This window comes from Strix uralensis, chromosome Z (assembly GCF_047716275.1).
Source record: "Strix uralensis isolate ZFMK-TIS-50842 chromosome Z, bStrUra1, whole genome shotgun sequence".
NCBI classification, from domain to species: domain Eukaryota; kingdom Metazoa; phylum Chordata; class Aves; order Strigiformes; family Strigidae; genus Strix; species Strix uralensis.
In genome coordinates, this window is record NC_134012.1 from 71417605 (window position 1) to 71437546 (window position 19942).

The 19942-nt window shown below is 40.7% G+C and overlaps 1 protein-coding gene across 1 annotated transcript in view; it reads left to right on the forward strand.

Moving 5' to 3' along the window:
• The window catches only part of ROR2 (receptor tyrosine kinase like orphan receptor 2), a 167477-nt gene that overhangs the window by 105928 nt on the left and 41607 nt on the right, over positions 1-19942 (forward strand). Inside the window, exon 2 of the mRNA XM_074856597.1 lies at positions 14627-14704. Within this exon, the coding sequence (XP_074712698.1) occupies positions 14627-14704 (78 nt within the window). The remainder of the gene's footprint in view (positions 1-14626; positions 14705-19942) is intronic.

Consider the following 19942-nt stretch of genomic DNA (forward strand, 5'->3'; position numbering starts at 1 on the left):
ACTGGTGCTGCAATTCCTGCTTTTGAAATACAGAGTGAAAACTAAACAAACTGCAGTAAGGTGTTTTTTACACTCTCAGTAGTTCCACTGCCTGTAGTTGTCAGCGCTGTCAGAATAACCATTAGTTTAAGTTAATAGCAGCTTCTACTCTATTCTGTTACACTCAGGTGTGATCTGTGCTGGTTTTATATTACCATCTAGACTGAGAAATTATAATATTGTAGTTCAAATACAGATAAGCATTTAAGAGTGTGCTTAGCAATAAGCCAATTTTCAAGTGTTTGTCTGACTAGACTTATTTTTCTGAATTGGAATCTTAAAAGATTTCAGCCTAAGGCTGCAAACAGGACTGGCATTTTTGGATTTTAAATTATTCTTCAGAAAAAAAGAGCACTGTGAAAATCGTTGTTCATCCCAGTTGATGGAGTGTTATACTCATAAATCATGATTATTTTCAACCTTTTGGTTGAGACTATTTTGTTTTCACAGCCAGAAGCAGTAAAATAATCAATCATGTAATAATGCCATGGATAATTATCATGTTATTTGGTGTTCTTTGAGCTATTGCAGGTGTGTTCAGAACCTCAATTGGTTGTATTTAAACAGTGATTTTACAGCTGAGGTGGTGAAGAGCTTTGGAATGTACCCACAGTTGCTTTACTTTTTTTTTTTTAGCATAATGCATTACCAGCAAAGACCATTTGTTATGAAATCCAGAACGACGTGTGTTTTTTCTATGGTTCAAGGCTTTTATATGCTCCTTCGTAAATTAACTTAGACTGCTAAACATATAGTTGTATAGAAAAGCTATGTTTGTGATAGCTAGTAGACATAGTTCCATTGTTGCTAAATTAGAAATGACATTGAAATGCATTTGTGGTTTAAAAGCCTCAAATATTTTACACTGTAAATGCCATGGAATTAACTCTTATTAAACATTCAGAACAGTTTTACTGGCATAATTACATCTTAATTTGTTTTCAAATAGTGCTTTAATTTTTGCCTTTCTTTACTAGAAGCAAAACTAGTGCTCTGCAGTGACTGCAGGGTTTCTCCAGTGTGAGGGAATAATGTTTAAGTCTGGAATTCCTTGATCAGTTGAAGGTGGCATAAATCACCACAGTCATCAAAAAACTCCCTCCTGCCTTTTCTCTACCCTAGCTTTTTGCTTCCATGCTGCTCCCTTCCTTCTGCTGACTCAAAACACTCATGCAGCTGCACTGGGAACCACATCAGGGAGCTAACCTTTCCCCCTCTCAGCCGCTGGGCAACTGAGGTACAAAATTTTAAGGGATATTACTGCAGACATGAGATTTGGGTGCCCACATGCTTTTGAAAATCCTGGTAGACATCTGTCTGCATCTTTTGGCATCAAATGCTTTTAGCAATCTGGCCTACAGTGACTTGGCCAGGATTTTACAGAAAGTCCAAAGAATTGAAGATAGAATTTGGATATTCTTTTGGGCAGGCTAGGTTCCTGTTTAATGATCTCCACTCTGTTGTAAAATATGAGGAGCTGCACTTGCTATTGTAACTTTATCAAAAGAGTGTTTTGGCTGTGAATTAATAGAATAATTTGTAATCCAAAGCTTATCATCTTCAGAACTTGGTTGTACACTGAAAATGGTGACTTAAAATGAGTATCTTCTTTTCCATGGGTGCTGTTTGTTCTAATGTAATGTTGCAACAGCTGTTAATGAGGGTTCCTCTGTGAATGAAATCTGAATAAATCTTTATCTCTAACATTTCTGTCTCATTTTAAGTGGCAAATATGAGTGGCAGGAGGAAAAATCTAAGGTATTTAATAGCTAAGCTCAGTGATGAGGATTGTATAATGAAAGGGTAAAGATTGACAGTGCAATTGAAAATGCAGCTGTGTGGTTAATATAAGATGCATTAACAGTATGAGGCATTAAAATAATCAAAGTATTCATGGAAGTCTGATGTTGAATCCCTGGTAATAATATTTTAAATGACTTATCTGATTCCATTCTTTTCACACTGACTTCATAGTACTTGGTGAGGCACCTGACTGATGACTAAGAAGATAAACTGCATCTTCAGTATACTTTTTTCTGTTTTGGAGGTTAATTGCAGCTCTGTTTGGAAATCAAGAATCATTCTTTCCCTGCAGTTTTGTGCTGATGGGCATCTGATTTCTTTTACTGTGTTTTAGAGTGGTTTGATTGTAGGTTAGTAAGGATTCTGTTATTAAATGAGGAAGTTCCTGCAGTAACCTTGTGAAATTTGTAAAGCAGCTTTTTCCATCATGTACTTGACTACTAGTTTTCCAAAACAGTCAACTAGTCTATCTTGGATCAGTCTGTGAATACAAACATTCACAGTAACAGCAATTAATGCAATATGCAGATTCCCTCTTTATGCATTTAACTGACAAAAGGATGTCAAAGTATAGGATTTTGAATCTCTGTTAAGGTGAATTTGAGGAATGAGTCTCACTGTGCAGAATGAACATGGTTTAACATTTGTTTTTGTTTGGAATTTTATTTTAAATCAATGATAAATTTTCTGTCCAAAACAATGAAGCCCTTCTCATTGCTACAGATCATAAACCTCAGAACTGCCTTTGTTCCCTAGTATAGTTCCCATATTTTGCAACAGAGTGTTTTTCCTGATACATACTGAAATGAAACTGATTCAATATAGCTATTAGGTGAAACAGAAAAAAATCTAAAGAGGGGAAAATTCGCCCTAACGGAACAAGAGATTCACTTCAATAAGAAATGCTTATAAACTGTGGGAGTTTACTCTGTGTACCTCAACTCTGGCTCTTGTAAAAGGTTTCTTGTTAGTGTTTTCTACCAGCTTTCTGTTGTTGGTTTCACTTTAAATGTACTTATTTAATGTTATTTTGATGTTATACCAGAGCAGGCTTAGAAAAGCGTACTCTCTAATGCTTTCATAGTGAGAGCTATTTATTACTATGAATTTTGCTGAAAGCAATTGTAAAAAATTTTTGATGGCTAAAGAATAAATTTAAATTAACTAGTTAACATACTATCCTGAGAATAGTATGCTTTGCAAGCTGATAGCAAACTAAAAAGTGCCTGTTTTTCAGACTTTGCAGTGCCTGAGTAGAGCAACGGCAACAAAAAGTGCAGGTTATTTCCCCCACCTTCAGCTATTTTTATGTGAAGCTGCAGCAGTTAAGCAGCGTATGCTGTGGAAGTTCTAATCTGCCATCACTATGAAAGGGGTGCACTGGTTTTATGCTACAAACTGCATCTTTTGTAGACTATTCACCGCCCTTTACAGGTCTGCCAAGCCCACTCTGCAATTGGTTGCCAGGGGCTGCAGATGTTGGAAAAGAGAAATTTCAATGAAAGGCCCTGATTCAGCAACCCAAGCAGCCTGCCTCCCCCAGCCAAAGTAATCAGATTGGCAGCTGAATCAAAGGGCACAGTGGGCCCTTTGTTCAGGAGCTCCAGAGGTTAGTAATTGACAGGTCAACAAAATTTTATGAAGAAAAGAACAGAATATTAGAGGGTATGAGGCTGAAGAGGGAGAGTTTGGAAGTCATATGTTATTGGAAGAAAGTTAGAACCTGAGTCAAAGGTTACAGCCACAGGAATCAAAGGTTGCATATTGCTGTTTAAATCTGAAAATAATTTCAGCTCCAGAAACAGCATTATTGATGAGTGGAAGGAACGGCTGAACGAAAATCTGCAGTTTCCCTAATTGTAGCTATGTGCAATTGTTAGTGTTGAAGGATTTATTTGTAAGCTTTGGGATTTAATATACAGTGGTAGAAGGATGGTTGTTTTCCTCATAGAATCATGAGACCAGAAAAGATTTTAAGAGGTTCTGTTTCACTCTGGAAGAAGAAACATTAGCTGTATCTGTGCAGTATCATATGCAATAGATGCTTGCCTAATCTGACACTCTGGAAAATTTTCTTCAGAGACCTGTGTATTTGAAGAATGCTAGCTCTCAGTCCGTGCCTAATCACCTTCAAACTAAGCAGGCATAGTAGTCATTAATTTTTTCTTTCTGTTGGTCATGTTTTGTAGACCATCCTCATGGCACTAATTGTAGTATTTCAGTTTTACCCACATCCATCTTGAAATGGAGTACAAAAAACTGGAGAAAGCTCTCCAGGGCCTTACTAGCATTAAGCAGACTGGAAGGATTACTACTGTTTGTGTGTCCCAGTATGTTTGCCTTATTTGCAATAGCTTGAGATTGTTGATTTATGTTCAATTCTAATCCAGCTAAGCCAAGACAATGTTGGTTTCTATGTTATTACTCATCTTTCTGCTTTATTGTAAATGCTTAAAAATAACCTTTGTTCCATTATTTTTCCACGAATTGAAGTTAAGCTGATGGATCTATAATTCTCTGGCACTCGTTTTTACTAATAAACGATAGGAACTATTTATGCAATTTCCCATCTTTTAAGATCTCATCTGTGCTCTTCAAGAACTGAAAGGCAGTTATTAACATTGCATGGCATTGCATCAGCCAGCCTTAACTGCTCTAAATTAATCAGTCCCAGTCTGGTTGGAAATACCTGACTTAGTTATTCTCTTCCTGTGTGAAGCTGAGGCATTGGTTTGGCCCTGGTATCAATTATGATAAGTACCTCCTTGTGACTGGCTTTTTGATGAAGATTAATGCATTGTTTTGATGTCTGCTTATGGCCATGAGCATTTTGAAATCTGTTTATTGCAATTACCTCTCAAGTAATGAATGATCTGTGAACTCATAACCATTTCAGAGGGAAAAATTTAGGTCTTTTATGATGAATGATGTATGCCCTGTGAGTCGACATTGTGATCAGTTGGGCAATTTAGTTTTCAAACGTGTGAAAAGGCATTCCTGTCTCAATAATACAAGATGTTTGCTTGTGTAGTTTGTTGGTTGGTGGTGCCTAATTCAGAGCAGTGGGGCTACCTGCGCTGGGCCTTGTCAGTAAGCAAATCTTACTGAGTTTCAGACAAAGGGAATTGACAAAATCAACAGTTATTTATATTCAGTTTGGAAAAGGGTTTTCTGTACTGCTTGTTTTCTTGCTGCAGTTTGCTATAGTAAGTCAAAAGATCAGAATGTATTTTGTACATCAGAAAGATGGAACACTGACTTTAAATGTAGTTTCTCTTTTAGAGTTGGGATTTTCCTTAAATGGAAATAGTGTCCTTTATTGCCCTGAAAAGGTAAGAAATCCTTTTTGTGTGGGTGAGCAGTTTAAAAGAGCTTCTACTTACAGCATTTGCATTTTATTTGTCTATGTGGTCCCTGAAAGGAGTGGTATTCCTGGGGGTCTGACATGTGGCACATCTGGCACATACATTATCCCACAATGGCAGTTGGCATTCAGGCTGAGTTCTGGTTATGTTGAAGTCTTGTCTGGTCATGCAGTGTTCAAGGAGGACAGACACTGGTGATCTCTTCTACCTGATACTATCACTGCAAGTATAAATTAAACAAGTGGATGGTCAGAAATAAGCCATGATACATTTAATGACTGAGCAGAGAACATATGCAAGTGAAAAATGTGAGGGTAGTGGAGCATAGTGGAGCAGATCAGAGATCTATGCAGCCCTGTGTCTTGGCTCTGAGGCCAGTAAAAAGGAGATGCTGAAGTACAAGTGTAAGAAGAGGTCTGACATACGTAGTACTACTTTATGCTGGGTATTTACCTAGCCTCCAGCCATTTCGTAGAATCATAGAATCATTCAGGTTGGAAAAGACCCTTGGGATCATCGAGTCCAACCATCAGCCCTACTCTGCAAAGTTCTCCCCTACACCATATCCCCCAACATCTCATCTAAACCACCCTTAAACACATCCAGGGATGGTGACTCCACCCCCTCCCTGGGCAGCCTATTCCATTGTCTGACCACTTTTCCTGGGAAAAATTTTTTCCTAATGTCCACTTTGAACCTCCCCTGTCGCAGTTTAAAGCCGTTCCCCCTTGTTCTGTCACTAATCACCCGTGAGAAGAGACCAGCACCAACCTCTCTACAATGTCCTTTCAGGTAGTTGTAGAGAGTGATGAGGTCTCCCCTCAGCCTTCTCTTCCTCAAGCTAAACAGTCCCAGCTCCTTCAGTTGCTCCTCATAGGGTTTATTCTCCAGGCCCTTCACCAGCTTCATTGCCCTCCTCTGCACTCGCTCCAGCACCTCGATATCTCTCTCATATTGAGGGGCCCAAAACTGGACACAATACTCCAGGTGTGGCCTCACCAGTGCAGAGTACAGGGGGACTATCACCTCCCTACTTCTGCTGGTCACACTATTTCTAATACAAGCCAGGCTGCCGTTGGCTTTGTTGGCCACCTGGGCACACTGCCAGCTCATGTTCAGCTGTTTGTCAATTAGAACCCCCAGATCCTTCTCTTCCACACAGCTCTCCAAGCCTGTAGTGATGCATGGGGTTGTTGTGGCCCAAGTGCAGGACCTGGCACTTGGCCTTGTTGAAGCTCATCCCATTAACGTTGGCCCACCGATCCAATCTATCCAAGTCTCTCTGTAGAGCCTCCCTATCCTTATGCAGATCGACACTCCCGCTTAACTTGGTGTCATCTGCAAACTTACTGATGATACACTCTATGGCCTTATCAAGATCATCAATAAAGATGTTGAACAGAAATGGTCCCAACACCGAGCCCCGAGGAACACCACCTGTGACCGATCGCCAGCTGGATTTAGTTCCATTGACCACCACTCTCTGGGACCGTCCATCCAGCCAGTGCTTGGCCCAGCAGACCGTTCGCTCATCCAGGCCATGGGCAGCCACTTTTTCTATGAGAATCCTATGGGGAACTGTGTTGAATGCTTTTCGAAAATCCAGGTAGATAATATCGACAGCTTTTTCCTCATCCAATAGTTGGGTCATTTTGTCATAGAAGGAGATCAGGTTTGTCAGGCAGGACCTGCCTTTCATAAACCCATGCTGACTAGGCCTGATCCCCTGGTTGTCCATTATATGACTTCTAATGGCACTCGAGATGACCTGCTCCATGACCTTCCCTGGCACCGAGGTCAGACTGACAGGTCTATAGTTTCCTGGATCCTCCTTTCTGCCTCTCTTGTAGATGGGTGTCACATTTGCCACCCTCCAGTCCAATGGGACCTCCCCAGTTAGCCATGACTTCAGGTAAATCATGGAAAGCGGCTTGGTGAGCACATCTGCCAACTCTTTCAGCACCCTTGGGTGTAACCCATCTGGTCCCACAGATGGCGCATCCAAGTGGTGTAGCAGGTCTCTGACCACCTCCTCTTCAACTGTGCTGACCTCATTCTTCTTTCCCTCCCCATCTCCCAACTCATGAGGCTGGGTGTCCAGGGAACAGCCAGTTCCACTGCTAAAGACTGAGGCAAAGTAGGCGTTGAGCACCTCAGCCTTTTCCTCATCCTTAGTTACCACATTTCCTTCTGCATCCAATAAAGGAGGGAGATTTTCCCTAATCCTCCTTTTGCTGTTAATGAATTTGTAGAAACATTTTTTATTATCCCTAAGAGCTCTAGACAAGTTGAGCTCTAGCTGTGCTTTGGCCCTCCTAATGTTCTCCCTGAATAACTTCACTACATCTTTATAGTCTTCATGAGAGACCTGGCCCCTCTTCCAAAGGTCATAGATTCTCCTTTTCTTCTTGAGATCCAGCCCAAGGTCCCTGTTTAGCCAGGCCGGACTCCTTCCCCTCCTGCTTGTTTTTCGGCACACGGGAACAGCCTGCTCCTGTGCCTTTAAGACTTCTCTCTTGAAGTATGTCCAGCCTTCCTGGACTCCCACATCCTTCGAGGCAGCCTCCCAAGGGATTTTGTTAATCAGTCTTTTGAACAGCTCAGAGTTTGCCCTCTGAAAGTCTATGGTGGCAGTTTTACTAATCCCTCTCTTTGTTTCTCCAAGGATCGAAAACTCAATCATCTCATGATCACTGCACCCTAGACGGCCTCCAACCTTTACTTCCCCCATAAGCTCTTCCCTGTTCACAAGGAGCAGGTCCAGAAGGGCATCTTCCCTGGTCGGCTCACTCACCAGCTGTGTGAGGAAGTTATCCTCCACACATTCCAGGAACCTCCTGGATTGTTCCCTCTGTGCTGTGTTGTGATCCCAGCAGATACCTGGGAGGTTAAAGTCCCCCACAAGAACAACGGCAAGTGACCGCGAGATTTCTCCCAGCTGTTTATAGAAAGCTTCATCCACCTCACTGCTTTGGTTGGGAGGTCTATAGCAGCCTCCCACAGCAAGATCTGCTTTATTGGCCCTTAACCTAATCCAAACACTCTCAACCCCGTTATCACTATACTTGATTTCTGCGTTCTCTAACATACAGCGCCACTCCACCACCTCTCCTTCCCTGTCTATCCCTCCTGAAGAGCTTGTAGCCATCGATTGCAGCACTCCAGTAGTGTGAGGCATCCCACCACATTTCTGTTATAGCTACTATGTCACAGTTCTCGTGCTGCATCATGGCTTCAAGCTCCCCCTGTTTGTTGCTCATACTGCATGCATTGGTATAGATGCACTTGAGATGAGCTAATGAATCCAACACCTTTTTGTGAGTGTGGGTCCCATTCCCTACCAGACCCTTCTCAGGTGCTTCCACGGTTCCTAAACATCTTTCCCTTCTCTCAAATGAAGCGGCAGAGGGAGAGCCCTCACCAGTCCACCATCCGTCAAGTTTTGGCATGCTTCCCTTGAGCTTGTTCCTAACAGGCCCAGTTATCTCCCTGTCCCCCCTCATATCTAGTTTAAAGCCCTGTCAATAAGCCCTGCTAACTCCTGTCCCAGAATCCTTTTCCCCCAGTGGGACAGCTGCATCCCACCTGTCTCATTTGTCACCAGCAGACCAGGTGCCTTACAAACCTTGCCATGATCAAAGAACCCAAAATTCCGACGGTGACACCATTCTCTGAGCCACGTGTTAATCAGATATGTTTTCCACCCTCTCTCAGTGGTTTTCCCTTTCACTTGAGGGATTGATGAAAACACGACCTGAGCTCCTGAGCCTTCAATTAGCCACCCCGGTGCCTTGAAGTCCTTTTTGAGTGACTTAAGACTTCTCTCTACCACCTCATCGTCACCCGCCGGGATAACCAACAAGGGGTAGTAATCAAAGGGCTGCACCAGAGCAGTAACCCTCCTTTTAATGTCTCTAACCCAAGCCCCAGGGAGGCAGCAGGCCTCTCTGTGGTATGGGTCTGGTTGACATATGGGCCCCTCCGTAACCCTCAGAACAGAGTCACCTACTACGATTACCCTCCTTTCCTTCTTAATTGAAGAAGTCTCAAGTTGTGGGGCTGAGGGACAAGCGGTGGATGACTCACCAGATGGGTCCTCATGTCCATCTTCATTCAGCTGGCCGTCTAGTTCCAAAGCCTCATACCTGTTGTACGATAACAACTGGGAAGGTGAGAGGGGCCAAGAAGGTTTTCTCTTGCCTTTCCAAGGAAGGACCTGACTGCATTCCCCCCTGTCCCCCACATGCCCTCCTTCTGCCTGGTGAGAGGAGGGGAGGGAGTCATGTATTTCTTGTAGAGCCTCTACCTGCTGCCTTTGTCTCAGAGTGTGGCTCCACCAGTCAATCTCATTTTCACACTCTTTGATCGTTCTCAACCTTTCTACCTCCTCCCTCAGTTCAGCCACCTGCCTGAGCAGATCCTTTACTTGATCACACCGCACAGAAACGGTGTCTCTGACTCCCTCCGGTTCAAGTGCCAGGCTCAGGCACTCTCAGCAGGCAGAGACTTGCACAGCCGCCTGTTTGTGCAGGACCTCTGGGTTCCCACATTCCTCATCACTCTGCCTCTTGACTATGTTGTGACCATGGTCTTCTCTCTGGCTGGGAGGGAACCAATCCCTGGGTGCTGTTTCCCACACGCTGTGCTCTCACATCCCTGCAGTGCTGTTCCTTCCCTCCCCTCTCTCTGTCACTGGTCAATGGCTTGCAGGGATTGAACATACCTTGTTCAGTGGGAGAGACTCAGCCCTGCCCTACAAGCTGCCTCAGGGCACTCACAGTCAAGTACTGTCTGACCACCCTGAGCTCGGTGGGCCATTCCTGCCCTCCCACAGGGTTCTTATCACCTGATCAACGGTGGGTGGTGCTGGTTCCGCCCACGCTAACTTGTTAGCCCACCGAGCTTGTTATCGAGGGGTGGGTTTTTGACCTCACAGACTTCCTTGCCCACATAGGATTTGTATGAATTAGGTCTGAATGGATTTTTCTCCGTGAACTTGACCAGTCTCACCTGTAGCCCATATGAACTCTGCCCACAGCCTAAGTCCGTCTTGTTTGAGAAAACTTCACTGTGTTTTAGCTTTGTATTGAAATTGCATTTTGCTGTTTTTCCCTTATACTGCCATTTCTTTTACCGAGAGATTGGTCCATCCTCTCTAAGATTTTCATGACTCCATAGACCTTTACTGTCATTGACCTCAGCCATCTCCTTCCCAGAATGACAAATGCTAGAAGCTCTACAAAACCTGGTTTATGACTTTAATTATCCTCACTGCTCTTCTCTGAAACTCTTCCAACTTTTCTGTACCCTTTTTGAGATGAGAGGACCACAACAGTGTGCAGTGTATCAGAGCAAGCCATAGATTTACACAGCAAAATAACGATGCTTTCAGTTTTACTCTTTATTTATTTCCTAGAAATACCCAGTAGTGGCTGGATTTGCTTTTCTTACTGCTTCTGAGAACTGAGCTCAATTTTGATGGGACTAACTATTCTGAGCCCAAGATCTTGGTCCTCAGTAGTCACGGTCAGTTCTGAGCAAATCTTGTATTAACAATAGCTTCCCCCATGTGCATCTCTTTCTGTTTGTCTCCATTATTCTCAGTCAGGTCTGTCATTACTCCCATTCCCCGTCTGCTTCACTTTCTTCAGTAACCTTGAATAGGAGAGTTTAACAACCTATAGACCCTTTAGCCATTTCTTTTTTGTCTTCTCCATTCCAGGAACATCTGGGCCACCCAGAGCCCTCTGCCAGGAACTCTTTCAGGCTTGGACTGTAGAAGCCTGTGCAGCTGTTTTCTGTACATACTTGCACAGTTGTCCAGCCTGCTGTGGGGGTTCCTCCAATGTGGGTATGTTCCTTGAGACACTTTCCAGATAACATGGTGGTTGATTTGTCTTCAGTTAGCTACCTATTTATGTAGTAGCATACTGACTGGCATACTTCTTGCAAGTGTGAGTTGATAATATCACATGTAAGCTTCAGATATTGAGCATTTATCTTGTTACCAGTTTTTAATAACAACTATTTTGTGGGTTGCTGTTGTTCTGCCAGTTTTGTGTTTTGCAAGTCTACCTTTTTTCTTAGCGTTGTGTGAGAATGCTGTATTTGTAATAGATATGAAAAAAAATGTGACTAATATCTTTGTTGCATCTAAAATCAGTTTAATGAATGTCTCTTTTCTAGCAGTAGCTGCTTACTGATCAAGACTGACACTGAAAGTTGGACACCTAAAATTACTTTGTGGATTTTTCTCCCCTTTAAGCAGTGCAAAAACATATAAAAATGCTGCCAGGAAAAGATACAGAAAGTAGGAAGAAGAAGAGCAAAATGGGATATCCTTACTGAAATACTGAATAAACAAAGTGGGAAAAGGGACATAAGTTAAAAATCAGATGTGGACAGGAGCACAGTTGTGTAGGCATCTTCAAACAAGTAAGACTGCAGAGAGTTGGTGATGACACATGATCAGGAGTGCACCTGTGCTACATTGAGGGGAATTGAAGAAGAAATGTCAACAAGAATAATTTTCTGTTGAGGAAAACACCATGGTTTTACTCATATCAGGAAAAATATACTAAGTTATTCATGCAAAATCAGAAAGCACTGAGAATAATATTCAACAGGAATACACAGCTTTTTCCTTGAAGTTCTTGACTTGCACAATTTTTAATTCTGTTTAACTGGAGGAAGAGGTTTTATTTGGTTGTAGTGACATGTTGGTCATCTGATCCAGAAGTGTTTATGGTGTAAAAAACTTAATTTTTCATATTGATAATAACTTTTTGTTGTTTTAAGTTGTGGTACAGAAACTTCAGGGTTAAAGCTAGAATTCATAATAAATGTGGTCGAAGTGGAATTTTGCAGATTACAGAAAATATATGTTTCTTTCATAAAAGCAAGTTTAAGTGACAGATCTGTTTTGTATTTATAATTTACAAAATCCACAAAGGATTTTCAATTTTAGCTTTACTTAGTTGTGGAGACTTTGCTGATAGGTGGTATCTGTGGTTTGTAATTGTTCTCTGGTAAAGCACATCTGGAGATTAATGTTTTTTCCAGACATAAACATACCAAGCACAAGAATGAATCACACAAAACTATTATTGAAACATTTTCAAATCAGCAAATGCTTTTGTTTCTTTCCATCTTTGTTTTGAAAAGCTTAAAAAAATTAAGAGATATGGGTCTGGGAAGGAGGGAAGAGAGAAGACGACATTTCTGTGCTCATTTTTCTGAGCTTTCAATTCTTTTTCCTATTGTGAATCCCACTAAATGACTGAAGAAATGGAAGCAACTATTTTAAAGTTGAACATGTGGTATTAAACCAGATGTGCTACTCAGATCTTGGGCAGTTTGGAGTCTGGCGGTCTGAGTGTTAAGCAACCAAGTGTCCCTAAGAATGGGCTTCTACAGATAATGTTTCATCATATGAATACTGGTGGATCATGGTCACCAGAACAAGCCAAGTGCAGGTGCTTGTGGACTAAAAGAACTTCTTTTTACTCCGATGTCTCACCTTGGATTTATCTTCTTTGTGGACAGTAAATGTTGCTGTCCTTTTTTAAACTCCTTGTGCGACATAGAGGAGGTCAAGCAGAAGCAAGGGAACAGAGGTGAACTTGCCTTGCTTCGCCTTGGTAAAAATGACACATGATGTATCTCAGCTGAAATTTGATGGAAATATCCCTATCATGCGCTCATCAGTTCACACAGAATCAAACAAATCAACAGAACTTCTGTACAGTAAAAAGTCAGGCACTGAGTCTGCACCATGCCCTCAGGGGTGTGAAGACACACCAGGGCAGGATTTACGATGGCAGATTAAGATGCCGCCACCACCTTGGCCACCAGTTTCAATTTCTCCCTCCAGTCTGCAGGTGATGACTATCTATCATTCCTTTGACCAGTGCTGGGAGTGGCAGAAGATGATGTAAGCCCAAGGCTTAGCTGTTAAAATTAGAGAGAGAGTGTCTTACCAGGGATACAGCACTGTCTTCACCATCGCTCTAATTGGTGTGTCTGGGAATGAGCACACAGCTCAAGTGGAGTCAGCAGTACTGCCAGGCTAGGAATCAAGCAGTGGGAGATGAAGGGAGAGGTGAATTAATGACAAGGTGGCAGTACTGTGTCAAAATAAATACTTTCATAAGCAGCCTGAGGTTGAGGATGTCTCTGATTTCTGTGTTTCACTTGGTAAACTTAAAGGCAGGTTAGCTAAATCTTTTGTTCTCAAATAATGCGTAAAAGCATGAAGTAAAAATAAAAATTAATGACAGTCTCGATTTTTTTTTTTCGTAATGTGGTAGAAGATAGGGATGGAATTACTTGTTTCATCACTGTGATTTGTAGTCAGAGTGGTGTTGTAGGGTTTAGTCTGAAGGAAGGGGCATGGGGAAAAAAGGAAGAGGGGGAGCCTTTTCCCTAGTTTTATTTTACCCAGAACATTACCATGTACATCCCCAACAAATCTACAACAAAAACCAGATCCTTCACTTCAGATCCTGATGACCTTAGATTTGCATGCTGTCTTGGTGACATGCCAAGGTGATAAGGAATTTGGATAACTGAATGTAAATTAGGAAATACAAAAATATAGGGGATGTCATTTGAGAATTTGTTTTAGTAAAAACACCCCTATAGTTTTATCTGATTTATAAGTTCAGCTCTGTTCCTTACAGCACCATACTTTCAGAAGGGAGAGCAGACAGGTGAACCCCTGTTTTATAATGGTCAGGGTTTTGTAACACCTGCAAAAGCCAAGGGGACATGGACGTATTGTCTGCTGTCTGCAACAACTGCTGGCTAAACATTGGTTTTAGCTTGTTCTGATAGATGTTAGACACAAACAAGGAGGGCACATAGAAGGATGTCCATCCGTTTCATCACCCTATGGAATACTTAGCTAATGGCTATTATATTTTCATTTCTGGGAGATATTTTCATTTCTAGGGACATGGCTGAGAATAGGATAAGAAAGTCATCAGAGATGATGAATCTGACCTCTGGAAATAGAATCTAATTTAATATAGTGTAAATTCAAAAGCAGATTTATGCCACTTTGTAACTGAGATTGTTAATAAAGCTCAGGTACTGCTTCATTTGCTGAGCCAACCCTGCTTTCAGGAAATGTTTGCATTCTTTGTAAAACTGTGAATTTTATTCTATTAGGAATTGGAAAGCAGTTTCTAATGCTGCCCGTGTTTGCCAACCACAACACTAAACCCACAAGGTAAATTATTGTAAAGTTTTCTAATCTGCAGTGGATAAATCCTGACTTTGTTAGTAGGTATTTCCTGTGTGCTACTCTGGAACCAGGATCTGTACTGAATGAGTTTGCTGAACATACTGTTGTAATGCTGTTTAAGAGAAAGATTAACTCAGAACCTCAACTTAACAAAATCTTTTTTTCTTCCTAGGTGAAATGGAAATTCCAGATTCAAATGACCCCTTAGGTCACATAGATGGACTTGAGAGACCAATTCCAACACCTAAAGGTAAAAATAATTGTAGTTACATTTTTTTTGCTCTGCCCAAATATAAGCATACTTTAGAAAGGACCAGCAAAATCATGTTATTACATGTTCACTTGATTTACCTGTACATACAAGTCTGTAAGAAAGGCAGCCTTGTGTGTCTTAATACTTCTGATTCTAAGCAGGGATAGCAAGGTTACAGGAGTCCATAAAAATTAATTTTTAAGCATGTTCAGTCCCCCCACACTGAGCGATTCGATGTTTGACCCCAACACAGAGGGCTATTATTACCTTCCTAGCGTCTTTCTGTCATGTTTGTGCCATGAAAATTATTTAATTTTGTACAGTGTCACACTTGGCATCTATAGGTAAATCTTAAGTATTGGTACCCTTAAATATCTTTGATTTGGGATAATTACATTTGAGCCCATGGCAACATAAGAATGCTTACTTTTTAAGTAGCTCTGAGCGTTAGTGATTTTTTTTTAAAGTAGACTGTAATGGCAGAATTTCTAGTACCTTGTTAGTTAGCATTAATTTTTGTGCTACTTTGTCACTTAAACTATAGATCCAAATGCTATTCTGGGATCTGAAAATGCACATAGTTACTGCAAATTGTGCAAATTCCAATTACAATTTGGTGCAGCTTCCTAAAGCAGGAAGTGTTCTACCTGAAGAAACATGCTTTTGTCACTTGTAGTACAGATTTTTTTCTTTGTATGGATACACTGGTGTAGTAAAGTCAACCCTTATGCTTAGAAAAAATGTCAGACAATCTTGTTAGTGTGAAGAGCTCAACCTGCCTTCTGCCTTGTCATTAACATTCTCAGCAAGATGAGCACATGTTGAAGCTTACGAAGTTTTGAGGTGCTGGTCAGATGTTCTTCTTGGAGCTTCCCTTTCAGAGGAACATAAGTTTTGAGAGTACCTTGGAGTATAGTCTCTGTTCTCATAGATATCCAATGTCATGCAATCCGTATTGTGCTTCACCTGAACAGTGATTAGATTTTTTACCTTAACTACACTTATTAGAAGCTTTTTTTCAGAATCTTCCATTAATTTCTACACTTAATTGAATGAAAAGAAGATGTGTTTATGTTCACATATCTCTAACCACCTTCCTACCGATCTTCAGTGTGGGACTGTCCCCCTCCCATTTGGGAGGAAGGTTTGGCGTACTCCTCAACCCTTTTCACTTCCTGAAGCTCCAAAATTATTTTAGAGGATTAAACTTTGTCCTCCACTATGGGAATAAATTTCATTAACAGTCATTTCTGTCAGCAGCACTGTATGCTACATCTGTTTTATACACTCCACACTCACATATCCAATACTTTTGATGGGAAAGGGTTCATGTTTAATCTTTAACTGCATCTGACAGGCTTGTTTACTTGGCAAGTTGGTCTCACTTTACGCTTTTGTTATGTCTGAGCTTTTAAGGGTACAGACATAAAAGAAAATGTTTTTTCATGTGACATTACTTGGTTAAATTCTTGCTGAGAAAGGAGTTGCAGTTATTTCCTTTTTTTGCAGGGCCATAGGCAATACCTGTCTAAGGAAGTAATTAATCACATTTGAAACATTTCTACATCATAAGGATTTTGTATTTCCTTCAGAAAAAGAGACCCTTGTTCTTACATGACTCATTCGTATAGAATCAGTTGTTAGTTTCCAGCATGCCTGGTCTGGAAATGGCCTCATTTTGCTCCCCTTTTATTTTTGTGGCTACAAAATTCTCCAAATAAGCAAAAATCCTTGAAATTTTTTGTTTCTTTGGTTGGAATGTTAACCCATGTGTTTCTGTATCATGGATAGCAGTTTTTGTTTCAAAAAAATCATCGCACAGAGATGCTTCAGAGTTTGTGCATACTATTGAGACCATTAGAAAGAGTCTTTTAGCTTCTTCCATCACATCAACCTTCTTTCCTACCTTGAGAAATGTTTAGTTATGCTGATTTGAACATCATCTACTTTTTTCTGATTGTAGAAGAGACCCAAAACTGGCCTGAAAATAATAGTAAATAGGCTTTAATAATGCCCAAAGTTAAATCTGCGTTAGATGTACTAAGTGTACTGGTCACCCTCTTCTATAAATCCTCCAGAAGTCTTGAAAATTGGTTCTGTCTCCAAAGTAACCAGGTTAAACAAGGTATTATTAATAATGCGAACTTAAAAAGAGTTGCAAGTCTCTTCCTACAAGTGAAGCTAAACTTCTAATGGGATAGGACCATGACTCATCTAGGGCTTTGCGGAGAACTTACCTTCCCCTGTTTCCTTTAAGTGAGCACCTGAACCACCAGAAGAGCAGTACCTCTGAGCAATGTTTCGCTGAAAACCAGAGCAGAACAGTGAACATTTTCTGTAGAAAAACTTAGGTCTGCTTTGGAATAAAAATAGAAGATCTGAACACAAATTTCCTCCCAATCCAGTGAGTCTTTGCAAAGATGATCCTTTCCCCACTCTTGATTTCAGTCAAGCGTCTCTTGGTGTTGTCCTGTTTTGCAACACTCTAACAAACTCTTCCTGGTTCCTAAAAACTCTCTTTGCCATGCTAAAGAGGCAAACCAGTTTCAGCTCCATACTTCTCTCCAGAAACTCCCAGGCTTGCTGCCTGACAGGTCTTGCGCTGCTCTCTGTCCACCTTCCTGCACTTGGCCATCTTTTCCTGCCAATGATGCTGGGGAAGGAGGTGATGCTGAGGAAGGCGCAAAGTTTCCTCTCTCTCACTGCTGCAGGGGTCAGACAGGACAAGGCCAACAGGGAGATTTCCTTTCTGAAGCCCAGAAGAGGAAAAGAACATATCTGTTAATCACAAATAAATGTAAGAGTTGTGGCACAAGCTGAAACCAAGTTTTTCTTTGGTGCTGAACACTGTTGGTGCATCATCACAGAGGTACTCACTGCTCACAATCTTGTACTCTTAAAATAAGCCTGGGGAAGGTATTAAAGGGTAAAATGCAAAACTCTTGATGCATAGATGAGCTGCCAGTAAAATCTTGCATCATAAATAATGTCTGGTGGTGTGAATGTTAGAGCAACACACTTTAATAGTTAAAGAAACACACGAGTAAGGGCAACCTGCAGTAACTGAGTCATTGAGTGAGTTGGGTTGCTCGGAGAGGCATGATGCTTCAAGCGCCTGACCTTAACTGTGGTTTCTGCACAAGTCTTTCTGGGAACTTATTCTGATTCAAGAGGTACCTATATGATAAGTCCCAACTTACGACTGTACTATCCTGGTTGCTTTGGCTTGACATAAGGTAACCTGTCAGGAATCACTCATATGTGTTCTAAAAGAGGTGTCTCTTTTATCTGTGTTACTGATGACCCAAAGAACAGTCCACATCCTAACTGCACTGCTGTGCCCCCAAAGATCTCTTCCTAAATGGGCAGTAGCCTAGGACAGGTGGTACCTGCCTCTTCACAGTCTCATCTGGGAGTTCAGAAAGCAAGAAAACAAAACCATTCCACCTTGTAGAATTGGATTCCTGGTCTAGGTAGAGTCTTCAGTCCTTCAAGTATGAGAAAATACTGCTCAAAAATAGGTTTTCTTCTGCTAGTAAGGGAGCTTAAGCCCACTGGTTTTGGTGCTGGGGACAGTGTGCACACTGTGCCAGTATTTCAGTGCTAATTCTGCTTCACTGCTGAAATCAGCTATAATTTGTTCTGAAGTACATTTGAAGTGCGTGTGATGCAAATGATTTTATTGTACATACTTCTGGTTGCATTTTTGTACATTGAGAACACAAATACTATAGAAGATGGGGTGCAAACAATGGGATTAAATTAGGCTGTAAAGGTATCTGTTCATCTGGAAATATTATGTGATAGTATGTAACAGTGTAGTTTCCTTAGCTGCTCATGTGTGTTTTGGGAGAGCTGTCAACATCCCTTCCATTTCCTAACCTGGCTCCAATATGTTGCAGATGGCTCATCTTCATATTGTAGTTAAATAAAGCAGAGGGGTGAAGACTTGGGAAGACTGCTTTGTATTTAGGAAAAAGGCCTGTGCTAGAAATCATGAGTCTTAGACTTCTATCTCTCCTCCATATTAGTATGGTGTTTCTCAGTGTGAGTCCTGATGTACTTGTGGAAATAGTCACTTTACTGGACTTCAGCCACCTGCTAAGGTGTGCTGGTGTGGTCCATGTCCCCTAAACTCTTACACTTACAGCAGTGTTGCTATACACACCTCTAAAAAGAAATGCTTTGAATTTCAGCAACTTTAATGTTTGTTTTCTCTTACAATAGTGTTCAGTTCTTTTATAAGTCCAGAACACTCTGCAGCTCTTTGATATTCTTTATAATTACCTGTCAATTCTGTGAACACTTTATACTTATTACTGTATTCATAACACAGTAAATTTGACAACACCATTGTCTTCCTCAAGTCATTCCTTGTTAATAATCAGCTATTCCATAAACTAAAGTATGCTTCCTAGGTGAAAAATTATGTCTTATTATAGGAAATCATGAATTTACTTCTAATGGAAATATCATTAGATTAATTACTCAAAGTATTTTCCCAAAAAATCATTTGTATCGGATATAGGATTATATCAGTCTGAAAATGCCATCACAGAAGGTTGTCATTTGAAAGAGTTGTGATGAGGGAGACCATTTTTTTAATTATATCTAACAAAATGAACAAAGAGTTATTTGAAGACAAAAGTGGAAAAGGGTGGGGAGGGAGAAAAAAAGAAAAAGCAAGGGTTTGATGAAAAAAAAATCCCACATTGCTTTTTAAACAAATCATAATATACATACTTTTAGTGGTTTTAAACATCGTAAAGTTTTATACGATGAATCTAAAGATGGTCTAAATTGTATGCAGTTATGCAGACGAAAAGTATTTGCTTTTTTTTTCAACAGCTGATTTTAAATTTTGGGTATCTGAAGCCAACACTGCTGTAAGTTGCGATGTGTTCTGTAGTATTGAACAGATGGGTTTACAGGCTTTTTTGACTGTTGGATCTAAAGTTATTTAAATACATATATGTCTTTTCAAGAAATATGTAGTCTAAAAAGTGATAAAACATATATAAATATTGCTACTTGTTCTAAAGAGATTGTTTTATCTTCAGGTATCTTATCAATTTATGACTGAAATGTTCCTTTGATTTTCTCAGAAATGGGACATTCAGTGTTTGTTTCCCTTATGCAATGCAGAAAGAAAAGGGAATCAACTGTACCACAAAAATGAATTATTATTATCTCATATGCTCATTATCTCAGGAACACAGGAGGATGTGAAACTCT